We start from the raw sequence: 12572 nt of genomic DNA, 5'->3' as shown, positions 1-12572 counted from the left end.
AATTTCTATTATAACTTTCAACTATAAAATTATATAATTTATTTATAGATATAACAAAAATTAAAACTATGAATATAATGACAATAATTTGCAACATATTTCTCTGTTTCACAAATTTTCATTTTGTAAGAAAATGCTTCATAATTATTTTAAAATAAACAAAAAATGGAAACAATTATCCGAATGAAACTACAAACATTACTTTAATTTGATTAAAATTGTACATTTGAGTTGAATGAAATTTTATTTTAAACTAAGATGCCTAAATTAATACAAATAATTAATTTAAGTAAAAACTAAGGATATTGAATAACTCTACATTAATAAACTAAATGTTTGTTCATTAAATATAATCTAAGCAAGTTTCAAAGTCCACCTTTTTATCATCACAACCAGTAACTAGAAACCAATTTAAGTAAAATCAAAATTAAGGGTATATCATGGACGATAAAGGAATTAATAGGTTTTGTGTTATGATAAGCAAAGAAAGATAGCATTGAGGACACGTATAAGCAGTGGCCAAAACTTAACATTACAATAGGTTTAAGTCTAAAAGGCCAAAATGAAGAAGATAACAGTATTAATTAAGAACCAAACTAGGAGACCCTTTTACATACATATTCAGCACCTCTTTGGTTGCTCCGAAATTGGTTGTCAAAATTAAGTTTCTGTTAGCCTGTAACAATGGTTAATTAAAGAGAAAAAAATATCTAAAAGTTCTTATAGGGCATAAGTTCCTTTCAGATATTTATTATTTTGGACCCTATTCTGAGGTAGACTGCTATTTAAGCCTTTGATTTACAAAAAGAGACTTTTTCTCCCTATTTATTGCTTTAATTAATAACATTAGGCACATTCATGTCTTACCTTGTTGCTTCCACTCACACCAGTAATCAGTAATGGAAACATTTTCTTTTGATTCGTTTATATGTATGCTTATATGTAACATAGAAATAGCTATAATATAGTACACAATCTATAGAATATTGCAAAGTTCAAGCTTCTTTGTTATGTAGATGAAGAAAAGTTAACAGAAAAAGTGGAAAGAAAGTATTGATTTCCATAATATCATTTCTCAAAACTGTAAAATTAGAAATCAGGAGCAGAAAGATGAGTAATGTGTATATTACGGTCTATAAATCAGTGTACAAATTGATGTTATGTGTGGTTGGTAGCGATTAAGAATGAACTATCTAGTAAGAATTTCGACAGGCTTTTCTTTTTCTTTCCACTCGATGAATCTGCATGGCGAAAACCTAATCCTGTATTCTGAAATGGTTTCGAGCTTAGGAGACCAGACCTGATCCTTGGACTTCACAAGCTGTTCATAATGTTTCTGCAACTCAGGAGTGCTGCAGAGGAAACTGGAAGGACCGATACTCTCTTTGTCGGCACCAGTTATGAGCCTGGTGATGAACTCCGGCATCACCTTGATCACCTTCCTTCCATCAGAACCCTGTAAGTACTGAAAAGGACAACCCCCAAACTTGATGGGGGACTTGTTAGGGCAAGATCCAAAGGCTGAAATGGAGGCCACGGAGAGGGTGGTGTATGCAAAACGATCAATGGGAAGAACAAAGTAGGTTTGGCCTGGCATGAGTTCATCATCAATGGAGAGAGCAGGGATAGGGTGTCCGATGAAGAAAGAGTCTGCATGGCACACCATCATTTCAGGGAACTCAAACATGATCTCACCAGCTATGTGTTTCCCCTTCAGGGATCTTGACGTGCCCTCCCAGAATACCAGTTTCACCGTTTTCTTCGATGAACAATTGTTGTTGGGGTGAAAGCATGGAGTCTTCATTGCATTTCCCATCTGAACACAGAAACAGAAAGAGAGAGAGAAAGAGAGACAAGTGGTTTAGAGAAGAAGAAGGTTGCGTGGTGAGGTTGATTATATATAGAGAAATTGATAATGTTGACTTTGGATAAAATAATGTGGTCCTTTCTTTATTTAGTTTAATGTTTTTGGAAGAACTAAAAATAAGTTTGATGGGGTCGAAGGTCTGGTCAGCCATGCCGGCTTTGAAAAATTCACTTTCCAGCGTGATCGATGTGGGGCGCTTTAAGAACACACACACACACACACTCTTGTGTTGCCAACCCACACACGAACTTCACAACGTTAATTAACCCTAGACCTTCTTCTGTCTCTTCTTTGTACTACTGTTAGATTCAAACCTAAAAAGTTGCTTACCTTTTTCTTCATGCATCAATATCATAGCATGGAGTATTTTGGCTTTTAATTTCCCCTTTTGGCGTAAACATTAGGTCACGTACTTTTTTTATTTTTTTAATCAAAAATATTGGATTATCTAAATAAACTATTATTTACATAATATATAGTTTTAAACAATATTTTATATTTTACGGAAAATTGATTATGCTTGATGGCATATAGATATTTATAGAGAGTATAGTTAGTGTAAGGCTAACAATTTCTCTTAATGAAGACCTAAAATAAATACAGAAAAAGAAAAACTCGCTTTTATGTAATTAAATGCGTTTGAATACTGTGTACGTACGGTCCAGCGCGGGGGCCAGAGAGTACTTTGCATAATTAAATACTAATAATTTTCATAATTTCAAGACGTGTGTTTTTTTTGTTAAAAAAAATTATGTATTTTTATTATGAAAATCAATATTGATCATTTGCAGAAACTAATTAAAATACTAGTTGATAAGTAAAGCAGTTTAATTAAATAATCAAAAACCTAAATTTTCTTCTTTATCTCACTACTTAAAACTAAAGTAACACGTAACATGTACAGAAATTTAATCATTATCCGACGACCAAGTAAGCTCCAGTCAGCAATTTTTTTTTTAATTTATTTATTTTTGTATAAAATTAATCACCTAATCTCTATGATTTGTGCCAACGTCATAGAAAATATGAACCCACCAAATAGAAATCTTCCACGAGGCTCCTAAGTTTGAATTTTTTGATTCTATCTAACCCGAATTAAAAATTTATTGATTTGATGTATTAATTAACCCAACTAATTAATTTAATATTCTTAATTTTTATGGAGTGACTAATATTTCAAATTGGTTTGGTTTATTTTTTTCTGGGAAATAGTGTATGTCACTCAAAGCCTCAACTTCCCTTCGTATTATTCCAACCCAAACCAAGTTGTCGGTTTATGACCATTCTTGTGACTTTCACGTGTCAATTTGTTGCTTTTTTTATTACATTGAAAGTCAAATATTATTCGTGATTCGTGTACCAATCTTATATATTTGTGTCTTCTATAAATTAAGATATAATTTGATTGTTTTTAGATAATGTGATTGTTTCTCTCAGATACAAAATTAAAAAATAATGTAATATTAATATATATAGCTATTAATAAATGCCTTATTTCTTAAAGAAAGGAGAACATTTAATATATACGCATGTGATTATGAATTTTGAAATGGTTTTGTTGTTTGAAGTATGAAAAAGAAATGTGGGAACTAGTTAATATGGAGAAATGTTCAAAAGTTGCATATGATACACATATAAACAGCTGACTTTTACAATGTCAATATATAGAACAGCTGAAAAACAACAATGGTTACACATACATAGATGTTTTTAAAGAAGAAATGATGTTCTTTCTTCATTGACTATAACTTGTAGGAGGGAAGAAGAAATAAAACTCCATGTTTAAGAAGAGAAAAGATAAAAAGGAGTACCACTAGCTATTTCATAAAGAGATTAAAATGAATTTCTTGGTCATAAGAAAAATATAGCCACGGAAATAAAACTAGGTCAAGAGAACCCATATTAAGCCAAAATAATAAAAATAAATGTCAAATGCTTTGTTGTATTTTTGGTTTTTATTGTAACGTTGTAATCTTAACCTAAGGTCAAAAATGTTGTAGTGTCCCAAGTTTTAAATTGGTATATTCTATAGTATTGAAAAATTTGGCCTCTTTATCAATTTTTTATTCACTATTTAACACTGAAATATGACATATTAATGATATAGTAATATTAATTGTTTGACACATTTATTGATGTCTTAATTATACTTAGTCACTTAATGAAGGACTAAAAATATAACTAAGTTATCACATCATTGTTCTGTGCCACCTTGAAAATTTACTGATTGAGAATAGAAACATAATATAATTGTAAACATGCTATTAAACCTAAAATTAAAATTTTCTTAATTTAATGTATACATTTTCAATTCTCAATTAAAGTTAAAATATTTATGTTGCGTTGCATCGTTGAAGTTCAAATGTTATTGAAAGTAAGTTCTCGTTTGTCTAAATTGTTCAGAGGGTATTTGTAGAACGTATTCTAATACCAAATTTAGCTTAATGTTGAATAGTTAGTAATTAATGTAACAGTAAATACATTTAATCTCCCTCCTTACCTCAAATTTTTATTTATAAGTTTCGTGGTACATTTTTTATTAAGATTGACCTAATTATAATTCAATTGTGAGTAATTATATTTTATTTTTAAGTTGATCAACTTTAAGGTTAATATATTTAATCTATTTCATGGTTAACCAGTATGTTTGGTGCTCAATCAAGCTTGTTATCCTAATCATCGAACTAGTGATTAACTATTCAGTACATGATCGATCGACTTATTCGATAATTGACCAATTTCGATGACTTGCACTCCAAAATGTATGACATGAACTTCGAGCTATATGACATTCATCTCACTGGTGTATGATTTGTTAGCCTATTTGACATTTCGACCAAATTTACTAGTTTGCGATTCAAATATACACAACTAGTCATACTCCCTGGTTAACCATCAAATTTATAATTGACATTCTGGATTTTTGGATGATTGTACAGTAAATGAGAATTAATAATGAAAATTTAAAGTTATTTAAATTTGTAACGGTGGAAAATGTTTATGAAAAATAAAAGGCATAATACAAATTTATATTTGTGTATACATATTCCTATAAAATCTTAATTGTTGCAGAAAACAATCCTATCATAGTGTGGTTTTGGATGCATATTGGGGCATGTGATTTCTAACATCGTAGCAGTTGGAAACTTTATTATTTTATTAAGACAGGTGACGAGTGTAGACTAGTTGTAGTGCTGGTGGCCTTTTCTTTTGCATTATAAATTTCAGAACCACATTTATTTTTTCTATTTTTCAATTCAGGATTTCGACACATGATAAATTTATTTTGTTGACCATTAATCATTGTTCTTAAATGGTTGAATATTCCATGAAACTTTAAAATCCATTTACAGGACAAATGTATCCTTTGACTCCCTTCTCCAGTTCATACTTTCTTTTTAAGGTTTAGGAAAAAAATAATAGTTTTATTATTTTTATAAACAATAATATATATATATATATATATATATATATATATATATATCTCGAAAATTCGTGAAAAATCTTTGTGGTGAAATATCTTCAAGAGTACATAAAAATATTAATATTGAGTAAGTATTCTTTTATGATAAATGAGTGTATTTATAAATCATTTGAGTTTTAATATAGATAATATATTAAGGGATCTCTTCAAATAATAAGTAACATATTAAATTATTGTTATTACAATGGACCTTCTATTTTAACATATCAGTCAGCTTTTAAATTAATAGTGTATATATATATATATATATATATATATATATATATATATATATATATATATATATATATATATATATATATATATATATATATATATATATATATATATATATATATATATATTTTTTTTTTTTTTTTTTTTTTTTTTCAGTTGGTACATTTTAGCAATGTGTATCGGATTTTAGTAGACAAAAATACTCTTATATATCATGGATTCTAAGTTTTAAGGTTAAAGGGATTTTAATGATTTTCACCTCTCTCATTCTTTTCAACCATCTCTCTTTCATCTCTCTCATTCCAACATTTTCTCTGTCATAGCCCCAACTGAAAAAAAAATCAGAAGCACTCGCTGTTAAACAATTTTTTACAAAAAAAATGATTTTATAATGAGTTTTTATTTTATAATTTGTCTTATCTAATTTTCACAAGCATAATTACATATGAAAGAATTGGTAATTGGCCTAGAGGATTTTTTTAGAGATAATGATTCAACATCTGCAGATGATGAAATTAGAGAGATTAGTGAAGATGATGAAATTGAAGAGATCTTTAATGAACCTTTGCTTGAAGATGAATATGCCAATGACTCAACTCTTTACAAAGACAAATTGTTTAACGATGAATGTTTTTTATTTTTTCACTTGAGGCTATAGTAGGGTGACAGAGAAAATGTTAGAGTAAGAGAAATGAAAAAGAAAGGGTTGAGAGGAACGAGGGAGATGATTAAGAGTTTGAGAGTTTCTTGTTTTTTTAGTTTTGAGAATGAAATTATTAAAATATCCTTAACCCTAAAACTTAGAATCCATGATATATAAGGATATTTTTGTCTACTAAAACTCGATACACATTACTAAAATATACCAATTAAAAAATAGACGTATGCACGTTAGCAAACCGCAAGTGCCACGCGCGCGCTAATGACACTCGTAAACTAGGTTAAATGTATGAACATTCATACTTACGCAGTTATTATATTTTTAGGCATCTTCACACATACAGGTAGCCAATTCAAATATGTATCAATATATAATATATAATATAGTATACAATATAATGGAGTGTACCCAATCTTTCTAATTGTTTTTCTAAAAAACATATATATCACTAATCGTTTTTAAATTATTAAAAAAATTACATTCACATCCGTTATATATTATATTAATCGGTTTTACCTGTTTGAGAAATATTATATCATGTGCCTAATAGAGAAAATCACTGCAAACCCTAAAGGTAAACTTGCGTATAATTTCAGAAAGTCTCGAATGTGTTAATACAATATACCCTTAATTTTAATTGTTTTATTGTAATTACACAAATCTTATGTTCCTTGTATCTATTATTATAATTAGTATTGTTAAGATGGACTGTGACTCGCGAGTTAACCCAGCTCACTTATAACTCGACTCATCCGGGTTGAATTTGTGGTGAGTCAGGTTGCCTCACCAACCCACCTAATTTAATTTAATTATTTATTATTTTGTGTTTCAATATTATTAATTAGTATTTTTTTTATTATATTGTAGATGGGGATTAAAAGAAAAGATGTTTTAAGAGAAAAAAATATTATAGATATTTGTTCGTTATAGATATTATAAATATTCATGACTCTAATGTTATAAATGGACAAGTGATACAAAAATTATCAATATTAAAAACTTATTTGTTCGTTTTTTTTGCTTATTGTTTTTATTATGCTTGTATTGTATGATTTTTTTTTTGAATTCTCTTTGGAGTTTAACATCATTTCAGAGTGAAATTTATTTAGATTTGAAATTAAAAAAATTATAATTTTTTTATTTTAAAAAAACTTATAATTAAGTGAACTAGTGAGTCAACCCGTTTAACCCACCAACTCGTAGTAGGTCGAACCAGGTTCGAATATTTTCAGCTCACTAATAAGTGAGTCGGACTGGGTTGATTCACTAAGTGACTAACCTATGGTGGGTCAGGTCGAGTCAAGTCGGGTTACCTGTTTTGACAACTCTAACTCTAATTTATGTAACTCCGAATATTTCATTAGTTAAAATTGTATATAAATTAAAACCAGTTTATGAAAGAAGTAAAATTATAATTTGTATAAACCATTTTTAGAAATAGACATGTGATTAACTTATATATAATAAATTTTTATCTAACTCAGTTTTAAAAAGTTAATTTGTAAAGAAAAGATTGTATCTTATTTATATATTATAATCTAACTCTAATTTTAATCAACTTATTTTCCTCAAACAAAATCTTCGTATATTACCAATAAAAGAAATACCATATTTAATGTTTGGTATCACATTTGTATATGTGAACATTGAAATCAATTAGTTATTAAAATATTGAAAAAGAATTGTTACTTTTGAATCGCATACTGACACTCCAGATTTTTTAAAATTCTACACATGTCGCTCTTTTATTTTAAAAACATTACATTATTTCCTTTTACCACGTACATCTTCAAATCATCTCTTTTTTACTTACCAATGCCCATTTAAAGAAGATCATTGTAATTATAGAAACAATGCAATAGTGATTTGAAAAACATTTAAGAAATATCAATGTGGTTTACTTTTCATTTGAAGATCTTAATTCAACATTATGTTATAGAACGAAAATACAAATTGATTATTATATAATATTGCACCTCACAGATTTTAAATACTTTTCGCCAAACAATAAACCAAATTCATGTTTTAAACATCATAAATGAGATTAAACAAAAACTGTTCGTGTTTATGGAACTATCGTTCGAAGGTGGACTAGTTCATTTTTCGTAATTGTTTATTATCAAATTGTATGTGGTTTTAGTTTTGACATTTCTAAAATGTATTACTAAATGCATGTTGAGAAATGTTTAGAACAACATGCTGATTATTTAGTCACTCTTTTCTTACTGATACATAGATTGTTTTGTCAAACTAATATGCCCCAAAAAAAATACGAGATGAATGTTTAAATTGAAATTAAAAAAAATATATATATTTACTTTTACGCTAACAAATTTGTTCTTCCTTAATTTATGTATCAAAAATCAAAATTATGTATAGAATATTATACAACTTTTTTTTATTTTTACTTGATGTAAAACTTTCAATACACACTTTACTTAAATTTTTAACGATCTCTCACATAATTTTTATATACTTTTTAGTTATTGGAAAAATTCGAATACTTTCTTTCGGATTTAGGAAAAAGTTCTCATAGAGTTTTTCTTCTTTTGAAAGATACAAGAACAAACAATCATCAACCTATTGATATTGGAAGACTCAAATGATTCTTCCAATATATTATTTTTGGGTCTAATAAAATTCATAAGTACAGAAAGACCTTGTTAAAATGTTAGGTTAAATATGTTTTTGGTCCCTTAACTTTCATTGAAAATTGGAATTAGTCCATCTTTGAAACTTTAGACCAATTTAGTCTCCAAACTTTAAAAATGTGTGAATTTAGTCATTTTAACTAAATTTTGTTAACTTTATTTGATGTTTCAAACGCGTTTCTTAGTTAACATTGAAGCAAAAACGTGTCAAACGGTGTAAATAACTCAAATGTTATCACGAAACGTACTTGAAACATCAAATAAACTTAATAAAATTTAGTTAAAAGGACTAAATTCACATATTTCTAAAGTTTGCGGACTAAATTAGGCCAAAGTTTTGAATAAGGACTAATTCCAATATTCACTGAAAATTAAGGGACAAAAACATATTTAACCCCAAAATATTTTCTTTTTGATTGTTAATGTGAAATATAAGTACTGCGATTATAAAAAATACTACATACTTAATCGTGAAATATTAAAAAAATATGAAAACAACTTTATTAGTAATGGCTAATCAAGTTTTTTTGTTATTATTAGAAATGACTAATCAAGTTTTTTTTAATAGATTAATAATTAAAAATTATAATTATAATTTGTGTTTGTGAAAAAACCAATTAATTGATCAACAGCTACCAAAATCAATTGGATATGTCTTGCTTAAGAACTTTGACCACAAAGGAATGATAAAATCTAAGTAGTTTTGAAAAGAGAATATATATTCTTCTAGTAGATATCTTGTAAAACCAGTAATAAAAGTGTTAAGGTTAGCTGAACCATAATTCTTGAATTGGCTTTTCATCACTGTTTAAAGTTTCTTTATGTTTCTAGATTTCTGGACTAGTTGCAATAAAAATTTTGCTTTCAAAGAAAACGTTATTAGTGTAATTTACTAATATCAATGTTGTTTTTTTTCTCCTTCAATCTACAATAGTCATTGTGATCATGTCACCATGATTAAGAAAAATAGAAGAGAAAAGAAAAACCCTAGAATTGTGACCTCTAGCATTTGCGATAATCAACCATATTTATAAAAAAAAAGAGTCTCTTTTAATACTTAATCAACCAAAAACTGAATATGGACATAGATTTTGGTCTTGAAAAAATTATTGAAAAATTTGATTTGCGCAATTTCCTCAACTATACACTTTGGTTGTTGATTGTGATGTCTACTTAATTTCTTCTTCAGTCGGTGGAATTAATCTAATCAAATCAGTGACATAACTTCAAACAAGACTATATCTAATCTTAGTACGATTATATGCATAAGATTTGTCATCAAAACTCAAAAGACAATAAATTTCTAAACAAAACCAAACAAAAAATAGTTGAGCTGACATCAACATATATACTACTCTCAACCACTCTGACTCATAACTATAATAATATTTGTTATATTAAAAATCCTATGATAATTGATAAATTTATAATATATAATTAGGTGTAAATTTTATTACTTCAGATATCAATTTAACTTTTTGTTAAATTTATAGTATTATTTACTATTGAACCACTGATAATATTTAATATCAGGTTTGAGATATATATTTTGATATGGAGAATGTATTGAAAATCTTACCTGGACTAAATATAAGATGATAAAAGAGTATAAATTTTATCTTATAAACTGATTTTATAAAATTCAATTAAATTTAAAATCCACTCTTAAAATATTGTTTATCAATAAAGAACTAAAATATTAAACTATATATATATATATATATTATGATTTGTTTATTTTTCAAGAACTAAAATATTAAACTATGTATATAATACATATTTGACCCTTTTAAGAGATACATTTAAAAAAATAAAAACATTTATAACGGTTACTAAAAAATGAGTGATCAAAAGTTATGATAAAATCAAGTTCATATACAATACTGAGTTTTAGTTAATGACTATTATTGTATTATATCTTCTTTTGAATTCAATTTTTCTTAATATAAATGGTAGAGATCTTGTTATCTAAATCAACGATATGATCTATGTCATTCGTAGAATAATATACTTTGATTTTGGAATTTTTGATTATGCATTAGTTGAAGAGTGGCATTTAAAATTTACAGCTTGAAGCAGGGAGTTATAAACAATCTGCATTAGTCAAATGGAAGAAAAAGAACTAAAAGAACATGTTATGATATTATATATTATACACTGTCATTTTAACTTCAATAATTAATCTTTTTGTGAAATGACAACATACTTAAGATATTGTTCTTGCATTCTTGTAACTATCAACAACGAGGCACTTCTCATGTTGTCTGGTTTTGTTGTCAAATGTAGCAGTTGTTTTCAACTTTCTCAGTTAACAACTCTGCTAAAAGCAATGGTCAAAACACATAATATGAACAAAATTCAATACCAGTAGTAGTTGTCGAAGCCACAATAATTGCTGCCACAAATATAAATTTTTAATTACTATGAATGGTAAAAACATGTCATAGATTGTGCATACTGTTTTGTCAGGTTTCTTTTTAGAGTGGTTTTTAACTTTTTATATATGATCAACTTTAATAGTTAAAATATTGAGTCAAAGATAGGGAAAGTTAATGAAAAAATTAAAGATAATAACTTAGTGTGACTAGATACATGTCTATCCATTTCCACAGTATATATATATATATATATATATATATATATATATATATATATATATATATATATATATATATATATATATATATATATATATATATATATATATATATGTTTGTGTGTGTAATAGTTCTACGCCATGATCAAGCTATTGACATTTTCCCCTTTAATTGAAAAAGTTGAAACTCTCAAAATGTTCATCCAATGAACATCATTAACATCATTGTCAATTTCATCATTAGTCTCAACCTCTCAGCCGTTATTGTAAACATCATGTGCAGCCGCAGTTTCTGGTTCTCTTGTAACATATTTATGGAAGAAAAAAAAAAGTGGCATGTGGGTTGAATTTTATATATATATGATTAAAGTTTTAACTTGCTTGGGCAAAATTGAATTTGTCTTATTGAGCAATTTGGTGGATTAAAATTGTTCTTAATTGGGACCACATTCAATGTTTCCAATGCCAAAAAAAGTCAATTGGAAACAATTTTCTTGATTTAGTATGCCATCTTTAGACATTGCAATAATGATGTCGTTGGATTGAAAGACTAAAATCCCTGTAGCCAAACTATGGATTGTTCTTAGCACCTTCTTCATCACATAAAACATCTTTTCGTGGATGGTTCAACGGTGGTGGTTTGTGTTTGGAAATTTGATTTCATATATATATTGTGTTTGATTAGCATAATGATCTTTGTTTTTCTAATATATTTTGTTTAATATGTTAATGTAATTGCTGATGTACGTATTTTTTTAGATTTAATAATTAAATCAAACTATTAAAATTTAAATAATATATTCATTATTTGAAATTTTAAATAAAACTTTATATATATTAAGCCATTTAAAAGACATATAATAATGGTTATACCATCGAAAAGTAAGCACATTAAGGTGAATGGATCAGATGATTCATTTGGTCATAAACCATTTTGATATTATGGTTTCTTCTAATTTGAAGGCTTTTGAAGACTTGAATCATCATGATATCATCCCACTAATCGTCATGATATATATACATTGAGGAGCATGATTTGGGTAAGAATCTCAGCATTCAAAGGGACATAATGATGAAAATCTGACATTGATCTTTCC

General features: G+C 27.2%; 1 protein-coding gene across 1 annotated transcript; it reads right to left on the bottom strand.

Annotated features, from left to right (window-relative positions):
- Nucleotides 1-1101: 1101 nt before the first annotated feature.
- Nucleotides 1102-1852, bottom strand: LOC108337849 (uncharacterized). Its single transcript, XM_017574449.2, has one exon. It carries the CDS (start codon nt 1814-1816, stop codon nt 1190-1192), a length of 627 nt encoding a protein of 208 aa, XP_017429938.1. The 5' UTR covers nt 1817-1852; the 3' UTR covers nt 1102-1189.
- Nucleotides 1853-12572: the final 10720 nt, after the last annotated feature.

The sequence above is a fragment of the Vigna angularis genome, chromosome 7 (assembly GCF_016808095.1).
Source record: "Vigna angularis cultivar LongXiaoDou No.4 chromosome 7, ASM1680809v1, whole genome shotgun sequence".
In the NCBI taxonomy this organism is placed as follows: Eukaryota; Viridiplantae; Streptophyta; class Magnoliopsida; order Fabales; family Fabaceae; genus Vigna; species Vigna angularis.
Note: the sequence above shows the minus strand (reverse complement) of the source record. Positions and strands in the feature narration are given on the sequence as shown.

What these genes read in the sequence shown, in the direction of transcription:
- LOC108337849 (XM_017574449.2), bottom strand. Translation starts at nt 1,816, where the DNA reads ATGGGAAATGCAATGAAGACTCCATGCTTTCACCCCAACAACAATTGT.